General features: G+C 37.7%; 1 protein-coding gene across 3 annotated transcripts in view; it reads left to right on the top strand.

Moving 5' to 3' along the window:
• LOC109037457 (irregular chiasm C-roughest protein) overlaps nucleotides 1-24,647 on the top strand; it is a 374,753-nt gene extending 350,106 nt beyond the window's left edge. Inside the window, exons 9-13 of one of the 3 annotated variants that reach the window (XM_072300490.1) lie at nucleotides 366-510; nucleotides 5,787-5,909; nucleotides 7,982-8,015; nucleotides 10,296-10,470; nucleotides 19,481-24,647. In XM_072300490.1, the coding sequence (XP_072156591.1) occupies nucleotides 366-510; nucleotides 5,787-5,909; nucleotides 7,982-8,015; nucleotides 10,296-10,470; nucleotides 19,481-19,912 (909 nt within the window). In that variant the 3' untranslated portion in view covers nucleotides 19,913-24,647. Of the gene's footprint in view, nucleotides 1-365; nucleotides 511-5,786; nucleotides 5,910-7,981; nucleotides 8,016-10,295; nucleotides 15,391-19,480 lie in introns of those variants that run through there. The other 2 variants (XM_072300491.1, XM_072300492.1) reach the window with 2 other exon arrangements.
• Nucleotides 24,648-26,731: the final 2,084 nt, after the last annotated feature.

Here is a 26,731-nt window from a genome sequence, read left to right as displayed (position 1 = left end):
GCATTACACGCCAACCAGCGACCGCACTGCGTTTGGTGCAATGCGTGAAGTATTCATGCAGTCTTGTAGGCGCTAATATGTTTCCGCGCCGATCGGCGACCGCACTGCGTTAGGCGTAATGCGGGAAGCATTCCAGCTTTCTTGTAGGCGCTCATGTTCTTCGCGGCGACCAGCGACCGCATTGCGTTAGGCGCAATGCGTGAAGTATTCCTGCAGTCTTGTCGGCGCTAATCCGAGTTTCGCGCCGAACACCGTTACATTTCCATTTTCATTGAAAGAGGTTTTCTCGCTTATTTTTCTCTAAATGTGTTTATCCTCTCTGGGACAATCTCTGTAATGATTTCATGTTTCCTCTTTGATTTCAGGATACTCGAGAGGACTGTTATGAGGCTCGATTCCACGTCCGAGAGGTCTCGCCGGAAGACTCTCGGAACTATTACCTCGAAGTCCATAACGACCGCGGCACTGACCGGCACTCGGTCAGGCTGGCCGTCCGGGGTTCGTATGCCGGTTCGTTTCATTTTGCCAATGCGGCTCCTCATTCTTATCACTAATCTTTATGCTTAAGTTTGACCACTAACGCACCGATTTATCTGATATGTTCCACGGGGAAAGGAATCGTTATATAGCTCTTGGGGAAAAAGTTTCGAAGGAAAACAAATTTGAATGTACGGGCTTCAGTCAAAAACACTTTGAAACACTGAAACCAGTGGCGTGGCGTGAATTGCGATATATCGATTGCTGTGCCATTTAAACCTATGAAAAAATATCGATTATCAGGGTGTTCGCAGCGAACACCTCAATAATCGATTCTTTACCATAGGTTTAAATGGCACAACAATCGATATATCGCAATTCACGCCACGCCACTGACTGAAACGTCTCAGCAGCGCGGCGTGCTTTGCGATATATCGATATTTCCCCATTTGAAGCTGTGGTAAATAATCGATTATTAAGGTGCTTGCTGCGAACACCCTGTGTATCGATACTTTTCCATATGTTTAAATGGCCGATCAATCGATATATCGCTAAGCACGCCACGCCACTGAAACGCCGTAGGTACAGTGGAACGAGTATTTAGAAGAGGTCGGACATGAAATTTTTGACTAAAACTGAAAATTTAGATGTTTATCTCACCACATTTTAAATATTCAAAGGTGCTTCTAGAAGAGAATTTCACGAGGAAACCAATGGAACCACTTTCAAAACCTCAAAATTTTGTATGAGCAAAGTTATGAGCTTTTAAAGTTTCCAAATTTTGTTCGACGTCTCCCGTTGACACTATCTACTGTTCACCGTTTTTTTAAATCTAATTAGGCATTAAATTCTATTTTCAGGCGTTTTTTTTGCCGAATTTGTCGCAAATTATCTGCACTACTGTGCCATCAAAATCCAAAAACTTAATTTTTCCAAGTTCTTCCCCGTGGAGCATCATATCGTTGTTTCCCTTTTAAAAGAACGTAATTACATTTCAATATTGCCGAATTTCCCAGCACCAATTCGACTCTTACCAGGCGAGTTTTGGGCATTTCTAACTAAAAATTATACCAACTTCTCCTCTGACCTTATGCAAAAATCAGAAACATTTTGGACGAAAATTGCATGGTTACATCCGTAAAAAAATTGAATTGTTCAAGTCAATTTTGCAACCTTGGAATGGAGTTACGTTCTTTTGTCCGGAAACGACGATATATCACATGCATGTAATTTGGTATCACCAAAGCTGAGTTGATTGTTATGGTGGCTCATGAAGTGGGCGGTTAATGAAGAAAGAAACATGAATGACTTATTTTCATTTTGCTTTTCGGAATATTCGTTTTCTGCCGTTTTGCGAGACTTAGCAAAGGAAGAATATGTTGGGAAGATTTAGAGCTTATCGATTCCAACGGGGCGAAAAACAAATACGAGAGCAAAATGTGTGTCATGTAAAAAGTTGTTTTCTCCCATTTCAACCTTGTTCTTTTCCCCAATTTTGCTTGAAAACACATGCTCTGGGTGTACACAGTAGAGTCTTGCCAGATTTCAGCCAACTCAGCACCACCATTCACCATTTTGAAATCACCCTCGCACGACATTTCTCGTCTTGTGTATAGACCGCTCTATGTTGTGTTTCAGTGTGATTTAGATTAATTGCTATTGCCATGAATGTATGCGATTTTTATGTACGCCTCAATACTGCCGTGCCAAGGAAAATCGCCGTATGAGCCTTCAGGCGTTGCCAAATTTCCCCTGGTAAATCACCAATTTTCAGGAAGATTTTTGAATATTTTTCCGCCAATTTCTCAGATAATTATGTTCGCAATTTCTCCCGAAGTTCCTGAAAATTTCAAGTGAAAATATGTATAATTTTCCTCAAAAATTAACATTTTATCGAAGGAAATTTATCAACTCTCGAATATTCAACACGTCGGCTCAATACTACCGTGCTGAGGAAAAGCGCCGTATGAACATTCGAGAGTTGCCAAATTTCCTCTGATAAAACGTTTATTTTTAGGGGAAGCTATGAATATTTTTCCGTGAAATTTACAGGAACTTTAAGTGAAATTGCGAACATAATTATCTGAAAAATTGGAAGAAAAATCTTTACAAATTTTCCCGAAAATTCGTGATTCGCCGAAGGAAATTTGACAACGCCTGAAGGTTCATACGACGTTCTGCCTTAGCGCGGCTCAATATTCCGTCGGGATAAGCACGAAGAACAGTGGCGTGGCGTGCTTTGCGACGTATCGATTGTTATGCCATTTAAACCTATGGTAAAGAATCGATTCTAAGGTGTTCCCTGCGAACACCCTGTTTATCGATCCTTTTCCACAGGTTTAAATGGCATAACAATCGATATATCGCAAAGCACGCCACGCTACTGAAGAAAACGGGAGTCGTGATCCGGGATCGGAGTGGGACAAGAGTCATAAGAAAAACTAAGACTTGTTTATGGTGCTGACTCGACGCGATCGGTTTAAGTGAATCGCGGCGGGGGCGGATGAGGGTTTTCCCGGAACTTACCGCTCCGGACAAATTTGCGCTGATTTATGGAAGAAACTCAAACCGACGAAATAAATCTCGAAAAGTGCTCGGCGACCATAAATCTACTTTACCATGGCCGATATCCGATCGCTTTGATAAAGCTGCCCGGACACAACGGAGTCTTGATCGTCGCGATTAGTCCGCCGAAAAGAGGAAGATCATAAAAAGAAGAGACCGAAAGTTGAGCTTAATCCCCTAGCGGCGGATATTGTAATGTCCTGAAAGTTATTACGTGCTATTTTTACATTGATTCTTCAAATGTCACTTTTAGGATTTCGAGCTGGAAAGGAGACTTTCATTCACATCACTGAAGAGAACTTGAAGAAAAGAACATTACTTAAATACAGCTAGATTCTAAAAATGAATATCTTCCATTACAGTTTCCAACCATGTCCTCGTTCTTTTATTCCTTGAGATGCAGTCCTTTTTACAAAATTTTTCTCGCGCAGATAAATTTTTTTTGGACTGAGTAATTGGAGCTGGTTAATGTTTAATTGCTGCCCCTCTGATTTTTTGGGGAACCTTCACTCAAACATTTTAACAGGGCGAATAGAGACAATGCAACCGGATTTCTTATTCAGCAAATTTATACTGAAAGAAAAAAAAATTTAATCAGTGCAGTATAGATGTTTCATAAGATGGGAGGCTAAACGAGTTTCTATAATTTTGATTTAGAGCAATTCATGTCCAGGGAGTACGAGGACAGATGCTTTTCATAAAAATCGATTTATTAAAGTCTTTAAACTATTCCGATTGGTCGAATATCAATTTCCCTGTCTTATTTGTTGCCCTAGAAAAAAATTCAAATAAAGAGAAACTCACGAGATTCTGCAAATCTCCACTCAGACGCCAAAACGGCCGTCATCGTCTCTCGACCAAATTAACTCTAGCAGCCTCGATTTATTGCAACGCTCTGTCAAACGCCAAAATGTTCCTGGAGGATGTAGATGTCGTCATAGTTTCTATAGGCTCCATTCGGCAAATTTACGCTTCTACTACGGCCGCTCTCTTAGCAGCTTGAAAAGAACCGGGCTGAAAAACCCGGAAACAGCGTTGCCACTCTGCATCGATAAATGAGCCGTTTTTTCTCTTAATCGTGCGCTGAGAAGCTAAAGAGCGGCTGCAATTCGGCAAAAGTGCCCGGAAACAAAAGATGATTGAATGACGCGGCTCGTGGCACAAAGAAGGGAATGACGCTAAGATTACGATGGATGGTGACGTCACAGACGAGTCACTGCGAATTTACGATAAGGGCGCGCGAAGGCGAGCCCGAGGGCCCATGCGTAACGGATGCGGAATTGGGTGAGAATTTTGCCAACACTCGAAGCCTTTCAAAGGCGTTGGCGTTATGTTCCTTATTTTAAGCTCATTAAGCGCCTCTTTAGAATTTTGGCAGATGGATATGCTTTTTCCTTCTCGCAGCGCCCTTTTCATCTCCGAGCGTTGTTGCCAGAAAGTGCTGGAAACGTAGCTCACTTCTCCGTTTAGACCCATTTAATCGTATAATCTGGCAACCGTGCCTCCGAGCCTTCGGTGAAAAACGACGATGTGTGCGGCTCCGCGAGAAATATCTTCTTCCGCTGATGAGCCGAGGGTTTGTGAGAAGTGCTGCGGTATTTTCTAAAATTGCAAACGAGCCTTTTTCCGAGTGACGCTGCTAGTGGAAACTACGAGACTGCTCCTCCAGGCTATTTTTCATCCCTGATAGTACAGTGACGCAAAAAAACTGTTTTTTTTAAAATATCGGTTAAAAAAATGAAAGGCTTCATACATGTTTCTTTTAAACGGGGGAAACACTAGAAAATCTCAATTACGACTTTTAAACGTCAAAGGAGATACTTATGATGATATGTATCTTAATATGTTTTAAAAGTCATAACTAACTCATTTTAAAAGCATGTAAAAATCTTGAAAAATCATTAAGGAACATTAAGTTTTTAAATCACTTTTATTCCATTTTGACAGATATTTAAAAAGTCTTGTGAAAATATTTTCGAAAGTATGTAAATCTAATTATTTAATTTTTTTTTTTGTTTTAACACACTTTTGAAGTCTTTTCCAAAATGGGGGTTTCAAAGGTATTGTCAAAATGTTCTTATTTTCAAAACTGAACCTGAAAAAACATGTTTTCAACTTTTGAAAAAGGTTTACTTAAAGTAAAAATTCCCAATTCGTTTTTAACTTCACATCAGGAATTCAGGAATTCATAAACATTGGTTTTTTTAAAGTTACAATGCAATGTTTTTAAAACAAACTTTGTTAATTGGTGTGCTATCAGGGGCTGTTAGTGCTCTTGTCACAAAACGCGGGGTTTCTGTTGAATTGAAAGATGTTGTCAGCGTTCAGTTTTTGGCCGTGTAACTTTCATTCACCGTTACTTGTATTATCGTGGCATTATACATCCATTTCATCGTGATTAATATCATTACAACCTCAAACCTTAAAATCGTGAGTTACCGCGTAAACAAAATCGCACGACTGAACATCTCGTTAAGCAAATTGTAAATTCGCTTCCAGTCCGAATAAATGTACCGGATATTTGAGACAAACATAATGAATAATAAAGAAGTCAGGATGCATGTGTTGTTTTTTGACATAGTCACAGAATTACTGCACCTTCGTCTTCATTGTGTTTAAAATCGTTTGATGAAAGACGATTCACTTATTTATAATGCACAATTCTGTTGGTTTCAATTGGTTTTGGGTCAGGCAAACTCAAGTGTTTGATAATACTAATTTTCTTTTCGTCTCCCTTTTTTCAGAGCCTTTGACGATGGTCACACTTCTTAGCGTTACAGCTGCTGCATTTTTAGTACTCCTGGTGGCAGCTCTAGTTTTATTTTATATAATTCGCACTGAAAAGTGCTGTTTTGGAAATAAATTTAGTAAGTGTTTTGGATTTATTTTTTATGCATGCATACTATATAAGATGAAAATGAATTAAAAACAAACAGAATCAGTGAATCGGGCGAAATATGGACGCAAATTCTCAAGATATGTTTTAGGATGGTAGCAAAGTGTCTTATTGGCTACCGAGCCTAGGAGAGGAAACTTGATGTAAAACAAGGAGAAACAATGATCAGGCAATCACTGGATTCCTCTCTTAGTTTTCGTGCGATTGAGAAAATTCAACTGGGCAGCAATCATGAGAAACACTAAGAGATTGAAAAATTAAATGCAGATCTTATGTGTTAGTCACTGTAAATGTATCCATTGAATGTAAGCCTTAAGTACCGGTGGAAATTTTGAGATTTTGTTTTTCATGCTGTGCTCTCCTCCTCTGTCGAGAAGATACCAAACATTTTCAAATTGTTCGTAACTAAAGCCTCATCTAATTACAAACGTCGCAAATGTGTAAAATGGTAGACATTTTCAAGCTGAGTATTTTCCGTTTTTCTAAGACGCACACGTATTATCGCTTGATCAGGCTCGTGCAACACTGATGAAGTACCTTTTTTCTTTCAAACGCTTTTGAACATTTGGATTGCATTTTGCAAAAAGGAACCACTAGCATTGCAATGTTGCTAAGATTGTGCAACTTCTTTTGTCTCAGAGGAAAAACCCGATTATCCAATAGTTTCTATTTTACTCGATAAAAACTGTAAATTTAAGACAAAAATTACCATCTAAATTTCTTAGTTTTTCACGATTTCCGCAATTTTATTGAAAAATATGAAGTTGCGCAAATCTTAGCATCATTGCAATGCTAGTGGTTCCTTTTTGCAAAATGCAATCCATTTAATGACACTAGAATAAGTGACATTACCACCGAAATACATATGTTGAAGATCCCAATAGATAGCCGGACGAGTCTCTCATGCATTTTAATCTTGAAGGGCTTTGCGCTATCAGCTCCGGGTCGCAACGTGGAGATGGAGAATTGGAGAAGTCTCCCTTGAGCGTTATTTAACGCGTTATCTGAAAATCTTTTCGACGAAACTTGCGCCACTCCTCGTTGGCGTGCAACCCCGTCCTCAAAGCTCTCATAGCAGGATGAATTATGATCACCCGCTTTAACCTTGTTAGCCTGCTTCCTCTCTCGTTATACTTGCGCCGGAGTATTGAGAGAGTGCCGTTATTCCGACTATTTTATCACCCACTAATTTTATTCCCCTTGATTTACGGCGACAGAGGCTTTTATTCCGGAGTGTTTATTGCAATCCTGTTTAATTATGCAGCTCAAAATACATCTGTGCGCCGGCGCTGCTTCTGCACACATCTTTCATCCCGATTGCCTCCGTTCATCTTTTCGCTCAAATTTAGCGAAAATAAAAAACGTCACATGCACTAAGATGCAAGACTATGAAATTCCTGTCTTCCTTCATCTCCTTATTGGTCTCCGCCCACTTCTCATATTTCATCAGCGATGAATCCAAAAAGAGATGGGCACCCAGTGATATTGCAGCAGATCTCTCTGAGGATTGTAGTGTCTGCGCGTAGATTTTGGAACAGTGTTCGAAACTCGCAGGTGCCAACGCGCCAAATGCGCCTAAGAAATCGGCCATGGCGCCAAAAAAATGAAGGCTCTGCGCCAATTTGACCCCTAAAAATTAGCCCCAGAAAGTATAGAGTCATACGCAACACAGGGCTTACGTAGAAATTAAAACATGCCCTTATGCCAGAGGAGTAACGAAGTAAGTGATATCAGCCCGGATTGAAATAGCTACTAATTTTGCGGAGTCGATATCGCTTTGTAAGAGGAGAATCAACTCCTTGCGGAGCTAACTCCTCTGTTACGGAGCGAATGTCATTCCTTTCTCATGCGGATTATGGGGAGCAAATTGGGCTTCAGAGTAAATTACATTTCGAATTTTACTCAGAGGCAGTGTACCTACTTTACATTTATTTATGATCTTATTTTTGCACCGATCATATGCAAGTTGGTGGAAAATCAGCACAAATCTACAAATTTTTAGTATATTTTTATCTAAAAGTCTATTTTCTCGTTTTGTTTCAGGGAGAGGCGATTTTAGGCCAACAGATTTAGAGAGGTAAGTTTTTTTTTTTTTTTTTTTTTTTTTTTTTTTTTTTTTTTTTTAGAAATTTCACCGCTTAACCGGACTCGCAATGTTTCATGCCGCGCTCTCGTCCACAAAAATTGCTAAAAATGCATTTGATGGTTATTGATTTTTGGAATTTAGTCAACCAACGTGTAATTAATAATTAAAACTTAAGTTATGGATGAGGAAATAAGTTACATTTCTCTTTCATAAAATACATAAGCCCATAAAAAATAATGGAGCGCTCCTTTTGAATTTCGCCAGGTCATTAAGAACGCAATGCATGCACAAATAACTTGGATGTTTTGTCGTTTGAGAGTAATGGACTGTAGCACTCACTCGATGCATGCGAGCTATTTCACCGCTCTTATTTGCTCTGAGAGTCGTTTCCACCATGAGAGACAAATCTGATTTAGGATTGTTGCAAATGCACCTCATACCATTGAGTAATAAAAGTGAGATACATTGACACAAATAGAACCTAAAATAAGAAAATCATATATGTATGCTTGTCATCATGACAGCGCAAACGTTGTCATAAATTATGTAGCATTTTATTCCTTTTTTTCATTCGCCTTACTTTCTTGCAAAATCTCGTCACTCACATAGAGGAATCAATACCCCGGAAAAAATGAATAAAAAATAACTAAAAAAGTAAAATGCCATTCACGGTTGTCCGGCCATTAGACGAGTAAACCTATGAATGCAAACAATAAAAATGAGGATCTAAGTTATAACTTCAACATTGACTATTGCATGCTCTTTAAATTTCCATACGTCTCTTATCTCAGATCTCATATGATATCTAAAATTTCAAATCCCATTTTTGTTGCGCAAGCAGAATTAAAGGCGCGACAACGCGAGGCTCGAACACGAAGTGCTTCGCTGTATGCTGTCAATGAGGTGTCACTCAAATGGAGAGAAAAGTTTAAAAAATGAGGCCCGATTGCATCTCTCCTATCTTCGGCTGTGTTGCTCACGTAGCCTTTGAAGTGCCTCTACCCCCAGATAAGAGAAAAGGGAAAGGACGCGCGTCGATAACGGCGCTGAGATACAACTATTCGTACTTGATGGATGCCCGTGTTGCGTCTGAAAAATTGCAGGCGCGATGGCGCGTGGCGTGATCTCGCAATGCTCCGTTTTATGTTGTCAATGACGTACTTATTCCATCTCTTAGATTTGGGAGGAAAGTTTAATACCATCTTCGGCTGCGTTGACACTCCTTTATTTCTTTTATTTTTTTTTCAATTTGATGTCTGGTTCTTTTTCTAAGGATTTATTTGCAGACCTTTGTCTACAGTTCATACCGGCCCCATACAACCCGCGGGGTACCTGTTTTCAAGGGGAGCGCGTGCATCTAAGGGTTTAGAAAAACGTTATCGATACATCTCGTCGCCTTCCGGCCAAAGTATCACAAGCTCCATGTGACGTCTCAAAATTTCCACCGCAATATTTATTTTTTACAGAGAAATTTTTCAACGGAGCTGTCCGAAAATTTCTCTGAATTTTCTTTGTGCTGCCGGTATAATTCAGTAAAATTTTCAGATAGATTCAACTAAAAATGTCTCTGTAAAAAAATAAAATGGCTGTGGAAATTTTGAAACGTCGCATGGCGCTTGTGATATACTTTGGCCGGAAGCTGACAATCAATGTTTCTCCCTTACTTGGATTCCATTTTGTAAAAAGGAACCAGAAGCATTGCCATGTTGCTAAGTTTGTGCGACTTCACCCTTTGCAATAAAATTACTATAATCATGCAAAAATATAAAATTTACATGGACATTTTTGTCTTCAATTTACAGTTTTTAGCGTGTGAAATGGAAAATATTTATAGATGACCAGGTTTTTCTACCAAGACAAGAGAAGTTGCACAATTTTAGCAACATTGCAATGCTCTTGGTTCCTTTTTGCGAAATGCAGTCCACTTGTCCCTACACTGGAAAAAAAACACATTGGATCTAGAGTCTAGACTGTTGAAAACATTGACAAGAAAAAATACTCTTGATTCAATCAGATTTTTGCAAAAATCAAAAGGAAATCCGCTCAAATTAAGAGGCTTGGTTCTTGATTTAAGCAAAAATCCGATTGAATCAAAAGTATTTTTTCTTGTCGATGTTTTTAAGAGTCTGGATTCTAGATCCAATGTGTTCTTTTTTTTTTTTTCAAGTGTACGCACTTGTCTTCAGGGTAACCTACGACCATACCTCAGATTAATCTCAAATTGTGCTATTTACGACGATCCTCATCAAAGTTCGTTTTGTTTTGTTTCAGTGAGAAAAGTGACATCGATAGCAACACATGCGTGAAGACGCCTAGGATAGAATCAAGTATGATAACGAGCGGCCCCATGTCGATACCCGGGGAGGCGATGTACTGCTCTTCGCCGGCGCGGAGGCCGCCCCAACAGCACATCATCACGGCCGGCGGGTCCCCTGAGGCGATGAAGGTGAGACTTGCAGCCATGGTACTCCAACCACCCACCAGAGTGTAGCACGATGTGTGTTGTGATTGTAATGCTCCCCCCTCGGCACTCGTCACTTTGTTATGATCTCAATCTTTGTTAACGCTTTATTTATTATTTTTACATTATTTTACGTTTCCCGATCGTCTTGCAACCATCCATGTTTCTCGCGCGGCCCCAGCGTCGCACTCTTCGCGTTTAAGTAGTTTCTGCTTCGTTGTGATAGTCATTAGATTTTTTTACAGTTTATATTTCTTGCTTGAGCGTAGGAATATTCTGCCGTGCCAAGGAAAATTTTCCTTCGGTAATTCACAAATTTTCGGGAAAATTTTTAAAGGTTTTTCTTCCAATTTTTCAGATAATTATGTTCGCAATTTCACCTAAAGTTCCTGAAAATTTCAAGGAAAAATATTCTTAGTTTTCCCTAAAAATAAACTTTTTATCAGAGGAAATTTGGCAACTCTCGAATGTTAATACGGCGTTTTTCCTCAGCACGGCAGTATTGAGCCGCGCTAAGGAAGAACGCCGTATGAGCATTCGAGCGTTGCCAAATTTCCTTGGATAAAATGTTTATTTTTGAGGGAAATTATGAATATTTTTATTCGAAATTTTCAGACACTTTAGATCAAATTACAAACGAAGGTCCCTAAGAAATTGGCGAAAAAAATTTCCTGGAAATGAGTGATTTGCCAGAGGAAATTTGGCAACGCCTGAAGGCTCATACGATTTTTTTCCTTTACACGGTAGTATATTGGGCCTCTTTTGAAGCGCGCACCTTTGAAAGAAAAGACTGTTTTGCCTTCACGAACACAGGACGGAATTAACCAGAATTGACCTAATTGCATTTCACGCCACCGAAGTTCCCATCATGTTTTATTATTTGAAAAGATCAATAAGCAAAATTTTGCTGTAATATATATTTTTTTAAAAAAATGTTCGTAGATTACAATAAATGTAATTACAAACTTTTAAAGCAGTATGTTGCATGTTTGTCTCGGAAAACAAGTTCATTTCGGAACTGTTTTTCAATGCCTTCATCACAAACTGTCTACCTACTCGTTTCCTAGTAATATTTGAAAAAACAATGGTGATACCCAACTACGTTCATGACTACCATGATCAATTCTCTTGAGAGTAGCTTCAGTCAAGTCTTTTCTTTCCCAGTTTCCGTGGCTTCGAGGGATGCCCCTTGTTATTCTATTAGATGAATTTACCGAGTTACATTGAGAATTGAAATTTATAAAGAGCGCTCTGTTACATAGTTTTTTATTATTATATGATTATTCTAGATGTAAGAGATATTTGCAATAATCTACATTTCCGATATTGAAAGTAGAATAATAGCCATGATTAACGGCTATTACACGTAGATCCATCGAGACAATGGACTTTGTTCCTCCAGATCTGTTTCGGATCTTTTCGATCGATCATTGTTCCCAATCAGATAGGTAATTTTTCTTTATTTCATTCTTAGATTAATGTAAAATATGTTTACCCGTCCGAGGTTGAATAAATGTAAGTATTTTGTGAAATTTTAACCAAAGAATTTAAGGTGTATCAAAAGAGTATTAAATTTTCCAGATCTGCGTGCATACGTTAAAATATGTATACTTTTTTCAAAACCTATTTTGGTAGCTGATTAAAAAAGAGTCCCCGCACATAAGAAAACGTAAGTCTTCATAATGTATTTTAATTGCCTTCAAAGTATTTTAAACAAGTTTTTACCACATTGAATGAAAACAATTTTCACTTACTCTTCATGCACCCAAATTTTTAGGAGAATATTCATGTTTATTTTCAGATGAGCCCCTTCAGAAGCTCCTTGCACATATAGAGCCATATTTGAAATCTGGTCTGAAAGTATTTATGTTCTCTTTCCTATGCATTTTTGAGTTTCGTAAAGATCTTTGTTGAGATCTTTACGAAACCCAATTTTTAAGATCTTTGTCAGAGATATCCCTCGCATGCAGCATATTTTACAGAGAAATGTTTATCTGAAGATAGATCATGCATGTGTTCGATGTAAATTGATGTTACTATAAGTGTACCTCACAATTCCACAACATATCTGCTCGTCTGCTCACATACGGTTAAGAAAAGTTTAAACTGCACGAAACTGGCAAACACATTTAAAGTGATTTAGATCGTAATTGCAATGCACTGATGCTGTTTACAAGAGAAAAAGGACGAACCAGGATGAAAGATTTGCGCGTATTTGGAGGTATGGTTGATTTAACGCAGAACCCTACCAGAGAAGAAATTACCGAGGCTGCTTTAAGGGAATTCATTATAGTTCCATGTCATCTAGATGTCAGCTATTGCTGCAGATCTATCTTTTAGGGTTAGAATCATTTAAGTACCGCTCTTCCCTACAGGTAGATCAACCACTTTAGTACGAGAGGATCTCACTCAGAGGCAATATTGATATAACATGTATTAGTTACCAATTCTAAAGCATAGCTGACATCGACCGCCAATTTTCAGCCCCATTTAGCCTGTCAACACTCTTGAATGGTCAGTCTAATATGGGTATATATATATCAGTATGATGAGCTTTTTAATTTCGACGAGTTTTGAATAGCTAATCTCTGCGGGAAAAAAATCGCTTCTACGTAGAACCATTTTAAGTTAGAAACTATGAATAGAGAATGGTTTTACACTCTGCAAGGTTGGATCCGTTTTTCTTTTTCCCTCTCCCCTTTTGAAAAAAGGATATTAGTGCTATGGCTGTTTCAAAATTGAACGCAGAGTTTCAACTGCTATTTTGTCCTCTAACCTCTGGAACATGCGTAAGCAGTATTACCGCATTTATATTTTTTTACACTTTTGGATACCTCAATTTTTAGTTATTATCATGAACTGTGGATATTCCACATTGTGTTTCTTTTTGTATCATTATTTTTACTGTAGATACATATTAAGACGTGTGTTCTTCCTAACATTTTTTTCAATAAGTACGTAATACTTTTTTTGCTCGGGTTTAACTGCTGCAACGCCATTTTTTTTTTTTTTTTATTTCTTGACCTTTTTAACGCTTAAAAGCAGTTACACAACCCTCAATCGCCCATACAAACGCAATTCTGTATAATTTGAAGTGCCTTTTCACATTAGTTTGTTTGGCACCGAATATCGTGGCCCGGAAAATGTTTTTTTTACGTATCAAGTGTACAATGTTTCAAGACACATGAACCTAGTTTTGAGCCCCATAAAATGTTTGATATTGAAATGCGCGACGCGCTTGACTTACTAATAATTGTCATTTTCTGCGATACCGTGTTTAGCAAAATACGCGGATTTCCAAAACGGTTTTCGGTAGCTCTACTGATGGAGAGGCACCTCTAAGTTGGGCTGCATAGCCATTTTTCATTCTCTCTTGGTTTTAACCTCGTGTGAGTGAATGACTGCAATTCCCAAGATTTAAAGTGGAAAAATATTTAACTCTACACATTTGTATAAGGAACCACCCAAAGTATTTCTTAATCTTACGAATTTTCTCGAGCTAAGGAAAGTGTATCACAATAAAGAAATGATCACTCCTGCATGTTCCTTTGGGAAAATTGCCCTCTCATAAAGTTTTGTTTTGTTTTTATTGAAATCCCAAATATTTGTAATTCATAAACCAAGGTTTTCTGTAAATTTTTATAAATATTAGTATATATAAACGCACTTTTCGAAGTGAGATTTTGTCAATTATCTGTATATATTTTTGCGTTAGTTTGTTAAAGTTAGCTCGCTTTTATTTAAATTAAACCATGTGACCAAATCAACGTGCATTTGGAACGTAATCTCAATGCATTTATCATCAGCTAGTCATTTTGACGACTCGTTGCTGCACAAAAGAGTGTTCTTTCGATTTTATTATTTCCAATTTTGTTTTTTCGCCTAAATTTAATTTTGATTTTTGTTTTTTTTCCAACCAATATAAACTGCCTAATATTCTACTCATAAAAGGTGAACGTGATATCAGATAGAATATTTATATTTAATATGCAAAGTCTAATCTCTTATCTTTTCCCTAAGTTCAAGAACCTTACATAAAAGAAATGCTTCAAAAACTGATCTACTCTGTCGCAACTGCGTAGTTTTTCCTTTTCTTTTCATCAAAGAAATCATATAATTAAAAGTCGTGTTTCAGAGAGTTTTTTGAGAGAGCCAATCAGCTATCCATATCAGATATATGTTTCACTCCCGAATTTCCTACGGCCTTTCGTAAAATTAAAAATAAAATAAAAGCGAAACACACTTCTGATTTCCACTTCGTGGAACTTTTCAGTATCTGTCAGTATAATTTTTGGAATTCACTCTCTAATCTGTTTTGTCGTGCCATTTTACTGTTTGAGAAAACTGGAACCACTAACATCTGATGTTTTTAAAGTTATAATTTTACTCGGAATGTGAGTAAAGTCGTCTTTTATTTTCTGATAAAACTATAGTACTTATTAGAGCATATTTCGTACTTTTTAATTCTGTTTTAGTATCAAAATTCAGTTTCTTTAGAAAAAGACGTTACCCGATGGTATTAAATTAAAAAATTGTCACAATATCCTAATTTGAAAAGTTATTGTGAGTGACCTGACAAAGAATTGATTATCTTCAACTTTGAGTACTTCAGGCGATTTTTTTAAGTGCACGTGATATATTGAAAAAGTAATGGATTTCTGTTTTATTACAAACACTGTATTTAAGAAACTGCTCATATTTTTTCTCCATTTAAAATAATATTCTTCAATCGAGCAATAAGTGCACATTCGTCTCCATGACAGTTTTTCTGTAAATGTCTGCCTTATTATTGTAAGTTTAAATTTTGTTTTAATTTTAAATAGACTTTAGAAATTCCGTTTTATTTTCCTATTTGTTTGTTATTATTTGTATGATTTTGTAATTAATAAACTGTATTATCTAGGAGTTTTGTTTTTAGTTTCTTTTTAATTTTATTTCAATCAAACTCGTAGGTATTTTATTTCTCAGGACTTCCGCAGAGTGTCTCAGATACTCATCTCTTGCAACAATTCACAACTATACAAGTAGTAAAGTGGAGGTGAGATTTTAAAAGCTAAGAAATGAAAAGAAAGTCCTTGCGAAAGAGTATGAAAACTGCAGGTGGAACTTTTTCCCCTTTGAAGAGAGCGTTCTTAAATTACGTAACGTACTTTTTCAGTATTCTTGGCAACCCTCTACCCTTTAAACGCGTTTGTAACGTAAGCGTTTATTCTTTAACACGTAAAAACAAAATGGCGTAACGCGTTTGTTAACCCTTCCCCCTTCAGAGAATTATGTAATTCGTGAACATTCCCCAACCATAATCCTAATTAATGTCTCCATCAAATTATATTTTCCCCGTGATAAATTAAAGCGTAGACATGCAGAGTAAGACTTTTTTGGCTAAATATCGCGTCTGAACATTCTCCTCCGATTTTTTTCCAAAAAACGCCAATATTGTTCATTGCCCCGCAGCTTTCCACGTCAAAATACTTCCCTACACACAAAACGTATTTTGTTTCTCTGGACACTAAATAAAATGGACAAATGGATCTATTCTATTTCATGAGAACCTCAACTTTTCAAAATCAGACAGAGACGACTTTTGAAACTATTAAGGCACTTCTACGTGCCCAAACAAGTTTGAAATGTCAAAGGTTAGAGTCAGTGGTTTATTTTAGTAAGGTTAAGTAACCGTAACTATAAGGGGTAGGAGATAATGACTAGTCGACCTCAAAATCATGAATCTGTGTTTCCTCAAAAGTGTAAGTCGGCTAATCTTCAACATTATATATTTTGAAATTTTAGCTACTTATAGCACGCCAAATTGACTTTCAAGTGTACATGTTGACGCTAAACAGCCGTTCATGTATGGTAGAATTGAGCGTGACTTTTTAAAATTACCTTAACCTGAAAAATATTGGGCGTACTCTGTTAGACGCTCTAGCTCTGGAAGACAAAATTTCACCATGGATTATTCAAGAATACCTATCTAATTATCCTAACATCAACTAGGCGGCACGCAGCCTTACCTCCTTTGTAAGTCCATACGTTACGTGCAAAACGTCATCTGACATTTCTGACAATGAGGAATGGGACATTTTCTGAGCTTTTGAGTATTCTGAAAGCAATCCTCTGTTCGATACCTGATGGCAGGTCACTATTTTAGTTTAGCTTATGTTCTTATTAAATCAAACCTCAAATCGTGTAATGATTTCATTCAAATTTTAAGCAATAAGAAGCTATTTTTGCCGAATTCCCAAGACCACATTCCTGCATGATTCTTGCACGCTGTCCGTCATCAACAGGAGCATCTCATAATTTTACCTTCCAAAAATCATTCTCTCTCCCAGGAGCCATGAAAGTGAGAACCTGAGTAAGTTTTTAATTCACTTTTCCAGAAGTGTACTGATTTGAAAGGGCGCACAGCCGTGTGTAGTCACGCACCAGCTAGTAAAAAAGGGAGAGTTTTATAATCATGTTTTTTTCGTTTTTCACCCGTGAGTAAATTTTTCTCCCACGAGCTCCTTTACATCGTGACGAAGCACTGGATCCAAAATCTTAGGTTGGATGTAATGTCGAGAAACTGAACAAGACGTTCAGTTTCTCAACATTCAATTTCAGGTACATGTTTTCCCTCTTTCTTTTTCGAACGTAGGCCACCTTTTAAAAGTAACACAGTATCAAATGAGCTCTCAAAATATCTCGCAGAATCACTCTACGTCACAAACGGTTGCTGTCTGAAACCAAAAATGCTTTTTTTAAAATTTCTGTAAATTTTTACGATCATAAAAATTGAAATGAACCTCTTTAGGTACAACATTTATTCACTACCTCAAAGTTATTTGAAAAGTCTCTGCTGCACCTTTTCTATGAGACCGTAACCGAGTTGTGAGCAAATTGACTGCGTTGAGTTTTTTGCAGTCTGTGTATGTCCGAGTCTCACATTATTTAAAATTTCTGTCCAGCTGTGTTCGAAAAAATCTCATCCCAACCAGTTCTAATTCAATTCGCGCTACTACACAAAGGAGGTGAAACTAAATATTGCGTCCAGAAACTAATTGAATATTCACCCGCGCTCCTAATTTCAAACTTGCAATGTTTCTTTTAGTTGCTCTGCATGACGTTCCTTACTTTTTTTCCTGTTTTTCAAGTAGCTGTATGTAACCGCATGTCCAGGTTTTCTATATTGGGTGCATGGATGATAGAACACACATGGATGGTTTTAGCTCTATTATTTAAAATACTGAAAATGCTGCTGAAAATTCAACGTCGATTAATATCAGGCCCATTAGATGATACAGTGCCTAGATATCGGATTTCAAATAGTCCAATTACGACCCTTCGCGCTTATTACCTTTACTAAGATAGTATTGTCATCTCGCCTCTTTACTGTCTCATGGAGGCTCTAGGACCCAAAAATAGCGTCAATATTGGAACAGAGAGACCACTACCAAACTTCGCCGGTTACCATCAGGGCCGGATTAAGGGAGTGGCCACATGGGCCGCGGCCCGTGGCGGCAAATCTAGGGGGCGGCAAATTTTGCAATTTTTTTAAATTTAGGTATAAAAAAAATCGGATTTAGAAAAAAAAAGTACAAAAGAGAAAAGGCTACAAACTCTATCATTTCCTGAGAGTATAGTAATTTCTAATTTTGTCGTCTTTCAGTGAAACAAGAGACATCACCTTTAATTAGTCGAGTTATGACAGAAATGAAACACACAATTTGGCCTGGAACGGCGCGACTTAGGGAGAAATGATGCCGAGGACTTTAGATGAAAAGGAGAAGCCCTCGGCGCGGCAATCGGCATGTAACACATGTTAGCGCCCACAAGAGTGCACGAATACTTCACGCATTGCATCAAACACATTGCGGTCAGCGTGAAACGGATAGCACCTACAAGACTGCATGAATACTTCACGCATTGCGCCAAACACGGTGCGGTCTGCGCGGCGCGGCGGCGGAGGTTAAAATCATTAAACCACATTCATGTTTGTTCTTTCATAATTTTTTTGTTCATTTCTTATGAATGGAAGGCCTTGTCCATTAGAGATAGGTTTACGAAACTTGACTTTCGCGCAAAGTTCCGTGACATTTTGCTAGTAGTGTTGACAGGGCTTTCCCAAAATATGTGTTCAACATGAGTAAACGCGTCTTATGCACCCCTCCCCCGCTGGCACGTTCACTTGATGGTTTTTATTGATGTTTCAAAACGAATGAGAAGGGGGCGGCAAAATATAGGCGGCCCATGGGCGGCAAGTAGGAAAATCCGGCCCTGGTTACCATACCAGCCGCCAACTTTTCCACAAAAGTAAACCATGGTAAAAGTAGGTTTTTAACAATGACACCAAAATTTAAATAATAATTAAGTGTGAATAAATCCGAAGGTTCAAAAAACCAATTTTATGGTCATTAAAGGCAAATAAAATGAAATTCTCGGTTATAATAGTCTACATGTGCCTCCAAAGTTCGCTATTTCTGGGTCCTAAGAGCTTCCAGAAATCTAGGATGGAGGAGCCAATCAAGAGCGATCCCTCCTGCCGCAGAGCCAGATTTGCCATCAGGATATTATTGGCGTAGCCTAAGGGCGCAACACTCTAAGGGCTCAACATTTTTGAGACTTCATTTCTAAATGGACGTATTTCTATCAAACGGATTTATCCGTTTGATAGAAATCGGATTTATCCGTTTTAACGGATCAAACGGAAAAAAAAAAAAAAAACACATTGGATCTAGAGTCCAGTTTCTTAAAACATCGACAAGAAAAAATACTCTTGATGCAATCAAATTATATTTAAGCTTAAATCACGAACCAAGCCTCTTAATTTGAGTGGATTTCCTTTTGATTTAAGCTAAAATCTGATTGAATCAAGAAACCTTTTTCTTGTCAATGTTTCCAAGAGTCTGGACTCCAGATCCAATTTTTTTTTTTTTTCAGCGATAGTTCCGCTTGGCAGAAATACGTCCGTTTGTGTTTGCGCAACCATTTTGACGATGTGTTTGTTCTGTTGGAGCAGCAGCGGCGTCACCACGGGAGCCAGCAGTCGCACCGGGATCGCGAGCGAGAGCGGGACTCGAAGAAGCGTTCGTCGGCGTACCGCTCCTCGCGCGAGTCGCTCAACATGTTCGCGGACCTGCAGCAGATGAGCAGCCACCACTCCGGCGGGGGCGAGCACAGGCATAGCAACCACGGCGGCGGCTCGAGGGCGGCCAACAGCTCGCAGAGTCGGATGAACTCCTACTCGCGCTCGCAGTCCCAGGCGCAGAACCACGACACGTCCTACTCCTCGCACCCCGATCTCACCTCCTCCTACTACTACCCCAAGCAGTTCCACCTCACCTTCCCCCACAAGCCCCACGCCAACTTCAACGCCTACCAGTATGACAACATGAAGACTGTTAATTTACACTACTCGCCCAATAGCTTCAACAAGGCTGAGATCTAACTGCCTTAACCCCTCGCCGAGTTGCCGCCTTTTTACACGGAGAAAAAAACTTCGTGCGTGGGATCCGAAGTTGAGGTCATATGGATCTCTGAAGTTTTCGGATCACGTATCTAAAAACTTGAGGTTCAGCTGCCGAAGTTCGGGTCAGACATCTGAAGTACTTCGATACATACCGAAGGGTTCGGGTCACACATCTGAAGTACTCCAGTACATACCGAAGTGCCTCGATGTCTCACCTTAACTTCGGCAGCTGGACCTCAAGATTTTAGCTACGTGATCCGAAAACTTCAGAGATCCATATGACCTCAACTTCGGGTCCCACGCACGATGTTTTTTTCTCCGTATACTGCCGCGTCTACGAAAAACGACGTATGGGCCTTCAGATGCTGCCAAGTTTCCTTCGATAAAAACTGAATTTACTGGGTGAATTGTGAATATTTTCCCCAAAATATTTAGACAATTTCGTGCGTGATTTAATCTAAACTATCTGAAAATTTCAAAGAAAAATGTACGTGGATGTCGTCAAAAATATATGTTTTATCAGGGAAAGTTGACAACTCTCGATTGTTCATACGGCGTTCTTCCTTCGCACGGCAGTCTAGCGCTCCGATTATTGAAATTCTGTGTTTGTCATCTGGGTAATGTAAAATTCCACGGTTCAAAATGTTGGCGCCAAGCTCGGAGTGCATTTCATTCCGAAATCTGTTTAACCTCGAGTGATACAAAAGAGGAGTGAATTTCACTCCATAGGAGCGGCATTTACTCCGCAAAAAGAGTTGATTCCACTCCCACTCTCGAATCACTGGGCGTAGATGGCCCCTTCATTGAAGTTCATCCTAGATTTTATTCTTAGATTCTAACCAGTATATGTTTGGATTGCGTTATGCGTAAAGCTACGACCGGTCTTGTCAGGATTCCTCACCTCCGAGGCCATATTGGATAGAATTAAGGACGAGTTAAAACATTTCTTGGGTTGCCGATGATACGTTGTCATCAACCCATCAACTGCAACCGAAATAAGAAACGACAAAAAAAAAAAAAAAAAAAAAAAAAAACCTACGGATATAGCCGAACCATAACATTCCTTATTAAAATACCTGCCCTAGTTGAAGACCACATAATTTCTCTAATCGGCCCGCTGCTAGGGCTTTGAAGTAATTTTCAGTCAATCGAACATGTGAAGATACCCGGGGGAAAAGGATGGTCGTGATTGCTAGATGCATTGTATTTGACTCTCGCAAAATTCTGTAATCTCCATTGAGAATGTAGCATTGCTAACCATTCCTCAATCATATTTGAACCGCGCGTTTTGTGCACCCGTCCTAAACATACGTTGTCATGAGCCTGGCATAGAATTGTTTTCCGAGGGAAATGTTGGGAATCAGGACCATGTCCATTCGAGGATTAAGCATTCTGAAGGGTCGTGGGTCCTCTAGGATTCCTTTTTCTATATGCGTAATAATTCCGTTATCGGTTCTCGATGAGTCTCCCAAACCGTAATTACATTCCCTTTTAACACAAGTTACCAGTGATAATTTATTTTAAGTAAGGTGCGCCCCATGGTCTCCCAAAAACTGATTGTGTTACTCTGATTGCCATTGCTTGGATATGGCAAATTACAATGACTTGTCATCAGAATCGATTTGAGAGATAGAAGCTTAGATTTTAGGTGAATGTTGGTAAGAACTAAATGCTTCAATCGAGAAAAAAGGAATTTGTATCGTGTGTTACCAAATCGATATTTTTGGATTTGCCTCAAGACTTGTGATGAAGCTTGCTGGTGTGACAAAAAAAGAACTAAGATCCTGGTCCTCAGTATCTTCCAGAAGATTTATACCATTATACCATGTTCAAGGAAGTTTTTCAGGACCAAAGATGATTAATGATGTGCGCCTTCATTTTGCAAGTAATGCAACGTGGGCCAACACATGCAAAAATGACTGAAAATTACTTGAAACCTTATTAGAACGGTAAAAAAAAGACGATGGATAAATTTTCCCGTAAGTGGTGATAAATTCAAAGTATTCTGGTTTTTACTTCGATCAGACATTGTCTGTTCAGGTCGTCCCTGTATGGTTCAGTATAAAAACGTAAAATCGCCTAATTTTCCTCTATTACATTAAAATGAAAACGAGAAAAGTCCAATGGTTGCAGTTATATTCTCAGCCAAAATTCTGATGGTCGTATGGCATCATTCGTGTAATTTAGTATCTTTATAGAAGCACGCATACTATATACTGGCAGATGTATTCTCACATCCGCTGGTACAAGTGGTACACCCTATGATATTTGCGAAAGATCTTAGAGTATATTATTACTTTTGCCGTCTCCCATATTTTATGCAACTATGAATATCTTCCGATTCTCCACCACATTGAAGATTTTTTAGACGTGACCCGTCTCTTACTCCTGCAGTTTTCGGTCTACATTACCTTCAAATAAAGCAAAGAAGAACGGTAATCCTACACTTGAACTTTCATCGAACGAAAGTTTCAGGGGGTTGCAGAAACGGGATAGCAGTAGAACTTAACAAATCGTCAACAATTTTTATCATGCTTGTATTTCTTGTCTCATCCAGGGACGACCTTTTTATGAACACTTGAATATTCAATTCCTTTCTGTTAATCAAACTTAAGTGCTCAGAATATTTTTAGATTTTGTTTCAAAGTTTTTATATTTAGACTGTACTTAATTACCATTTTAAAATTGTTTTATCGCAAGGCAGTTAAATCAAAATGGCAACTTCAAAAATCTATGATGTCGCCTTCGAAAAAGGAAAATGCACCAATGGTGTTGCGAATGAAGTCTTGCATTACACGTCTATGACGTACTACTTACATTATTCATGCATGAGACATAACTAATATTTCTAGACAATCCGAAAGCTTTGATAGCCAAAGTGTTGAATTCATCCTTGGAAGTTCATCGACAAAATATTCCTCGAATCACAGAATTAAGAGAAAAATACCTACGATTCTTACTTTTTAACATCTTTAGCTTATTCAAAATATATTAATCAAATTTCACGTTAATTTGTTTTTTACTTTAAAAAAGAGCACATCAGTTGAGCTACATTATAAAACTCTTATTGTATTGTTTCTAAAATATTGCGTCATTTAATTACTCTTTTAAGCGGATAAAACAAATCTTTTTACAATTTCCAAGAAACTTTTTTAGGTAAGGAGAGGAAAAAAATTGTACTAATTCTTACAAATAAAATAAATTTTGTCCTCCATTGAATGGAATAAAATATGAGTGTTCCAAAAAAAGAGAAAAAAATATCAAACTTGTTTTAAACGTCCAAATCTGACTAACTGTTGAACTTCAAAACGTTTGACTTCATTTTTGTTCTTGACCGTTTAAATTTTCTAATATTTAGTTCAGGCTCCGATTCTTCGAGAAACTTTTGTTTCAACAATTCAGAAACGCTTTCACCGATGTCTAGTCTCTTTGCAGCTCAGAGCAACATAAAATTTGCATTTCCATTTTTACTGGTCGATATCATTGCAAGGGTAAGAATGTGCCATTCTGATTAAACGGTTTGGGATGTTATTGTATATATTTTATCATATCGTTTTCATCTTTTACATACATATTTATAAAGATACCATTTTTTATGTATTCTTTGAAAGTGAACCAAAAGTAGGGATTTCAGCTTTGTTAAACCTGGCCTCTACGATTCCATAATCTACATCTCTGCAAATTATGTTGGAGATTAGGTAGATTTTCTTTCAGAGAAAGTCCATCCTACAGTATATCGGGTAAATATTTAGAAATTCTACTGTTTTCTGAGAACTCTTTGATACCCATAATTTTCAATGGATTCTGAATTGTTTTAGATTTCCCTGCGTATGTCTGAAATAGGAATGCAAGATACGAGTTAAGAATTTATAAGTATCGAAACTTGTGATAAAAATAACGAAACCTGGTAATTTTCGGTAGGTAGATGAAGAGAGTGGCCAGAAAAGAGCAGCGAGGACTTTTAAGTTGGCTGATACAGGATTTATGTGAAATAAAAATACTTAATAAGAAATTGCCGAAAAATCGCACACTTGACATGTTTAAGTATTTTAGTTCCTTTATGTTGCAGTTCATTTCATTCTATCATAGGAAAAATCAAAGGAAAGGATGATAAGAAAGATGTAAATTTACTCTATGTATTTTTCAGGTACCAGGTATTCAGGTTTTTTCATGCTTAAGAAAAAGGAGTATCTAAAGAAGATCATGAAACGCACAAACGTGATGGCATTTAAAGAAATTTTAAAATAATTTCACGTAAAACCTTGACATTTCACAAATCTGATTGCCAATAAAGTTTAGAACTGAGTCTTCGATCTCAAATTTTTAGACCTAAGTTGTTTTGCCGATAAATTATTCCTAGGCAGCAAAATTTTACTCTCCACGCTGTACGTCTTAAGAGACATATCCCACCGAAGTTCAATTAATATTACATTATCTGGAAAAAATTTGTATTGTGAAAATCAAAGTTTCGCCTTTGATGATTAAAATGCTACAGAAGTGGCACGACAATAAAGAATACTCGATTTGTAAATAATATACATAAGTGATAAGAGACAAAGTAATTCCTGCTTCACATTTTCGTCACGATTCAATTACAGAGAACATTCCTCGAGGTAGTTTTTAGTTCGTTAGACTGTCACTTTGAAAATGTTGAAAACTGCAAATATTGATGACTGTTATTTTTTTGTAATTTTGAAGTATATTTCTTACTGTTTTCATGTTAAAACCTTATTTTATTTCATACCCACCTTTATTAACTGTCACATTTAAGAAGGTACATGGGAATTTTTCCCCTTTCCACAAGGGCTTTAATGAAAAGAAGATGCCCTCTAAACATTTTTCATGCCGCTTAATTTTACAGCACATGAGAAAGCATCATGTAAAATTATAATTTAAATTGTGTGAGAGACTGTCCAGAAGATGCAGCAATTATTTCACTTTCGAATCCAGCGTTCGTTCGTCGGCCTAGACCGAGCAAAAATACCATGATATTAATCAAAACCAGCACTCATTAGGTACGCATAAAGAATTCACCCTTCCTTGGCACTTCCCTATACTCTTGCCTTTACAGTTGGCTCCATATTATTCTTAGTAAAACAACAAGAGGAATTAATGAAAAGGAATAAGCACTAGACAAGAAACTACCGTTCAAAATTGTTTTTTGATTACTGATTTATCTTATCTTGCTGAAAACCATAATCTTGAAAGCTGTGTTGAAATCTTGTCACCAACATGGGCCGTTTTGAACTACGTTGGTGAGTGTATCATGGTATCAAAATGGCACCGAAGTGGTCTCAACATTGTTCCATGTCGGTGTGTATTCCTCATTTTAATTTTTTTTATCATGTGCCATAAGTAACGTAGAAGCGGTGCAGAGTTGTGGTGAGGAACTGGTCTAAGCTCATCAAGTATTATTATTGTGACTGATATCAATGCTTACCTGAGCGTCTTCAGGACCGGTTTTGATGATACTTATGCTAGGTTGCCGAAGCGCAAAACTTAATTAGTAGTGGCAATAAATTATTAAGATTCTTCATTTCGAGCATAACGCTCTTGTTTAGGAAACCGAATACTTGCTACATTCAGAAAAATCCATTTTTATGTGTGAGGATCAAATTTAATCACTCATTTATTCTTTCTCATACTCTCTCCTGTCTTGAAGTTTGATTCAGCCACATTGAAACTTATTCACGCCTTTAAAAATTCCAATGCTTTCATATAAGCGCACGTGCTACGTAATGAAACGCCTACTCTCAAATCTTGCAATTAGTTTTTCATCCATGAGTTTAAACTTTACGCCTCAGAAAATAAACAGAAATCGAGTAGATTTTAGCGGTTTTGGCAAGCATGATATATGGATTACATTTTGCAAAACGGAATCAAGAGCATATTCCAATGTACCTAAGATTGTGCAACTTTCTTTACTTTGCAAAAATAAACTGATCATCTACAGATATTACACATCCTTACCCAATAAACTATGGATTCAAAACGAAGATTACCTTTGCCAATGTAATTTTTTGCAGGATCTTAGTAATTTTGCAAAGAATGTAAGTTGCACAGTCCTAGCAATGCTCTTGGAATGGAATGCTCTTGGTTCTTTTTGTCAAAATGTAATACATATGACAGTCGGCTAAAAACTCAGTGCGTCTCACAATCAGTCCAGTCCCCCAGAAGTGCACTGCTTAAAAAATCAAGCCACTTCGTCGATCAACATGCGGAGCAAATCAGCGAAAGCGGAAATACTCCAGTATCAGAATAAACGAAATTATGTTAATATTTCAGTCATATTCGGGAATTGGAGCTGTTATCTTTACATTAAACAGGATGGGCAAGGGCAATGTCTCAACAATAGCTTTGATAAAATAGTCTGCATGCAGCATCGGAACCACAGTTTATCTCTTTTTGTCTAGCTACACTGTTTCATTATTAATGATTTTATTACAGTGCACGGATGTGTATTGTGTACCTGTAAGTTACACGCACGCCAGGCAGTCTAGTTTCAGCATTCACATTTCCTCATCAATGGCTTCTTCCGAAAAGAGTAACTATAATGAAGAATTTTGAAAGGTGAATATTCTAGGGCTTAAATGGGTGAAGAAGCCCATCAAGTTGGAAATCAAGGTCACAAATATGCAGGCCTCTCGATTAAAAATGTATATATCGTACATTCAAATGATATTTACATGCAGGTGGAACTTTTGAATTATTAATTCAATTCATTCCAATTAAAGAAATTGATTTTAACGAAAAAAATTTACATGATTTGACTGGTACTATTAAAGGGAGGATTGAGAG

The sequence above is a fragment of the Bemisia tabaci genome, chromosome 5, assembly GCF_918797505.1.
Source record: "Bemisia tabaci chromosome 5, PGI_BMITA_v3".
NCBI lineage: Eukaryota > Metazoa > Arthropoda > Insecta > Hemiptera > Aleyrodidae > Bemisia > Bemisia tabaci.
The sequence above is the reverse complement of the archived record's forward strand: the minus strand, read 5'-3'. Positions and strand labels throughout refer to the sequence as shown.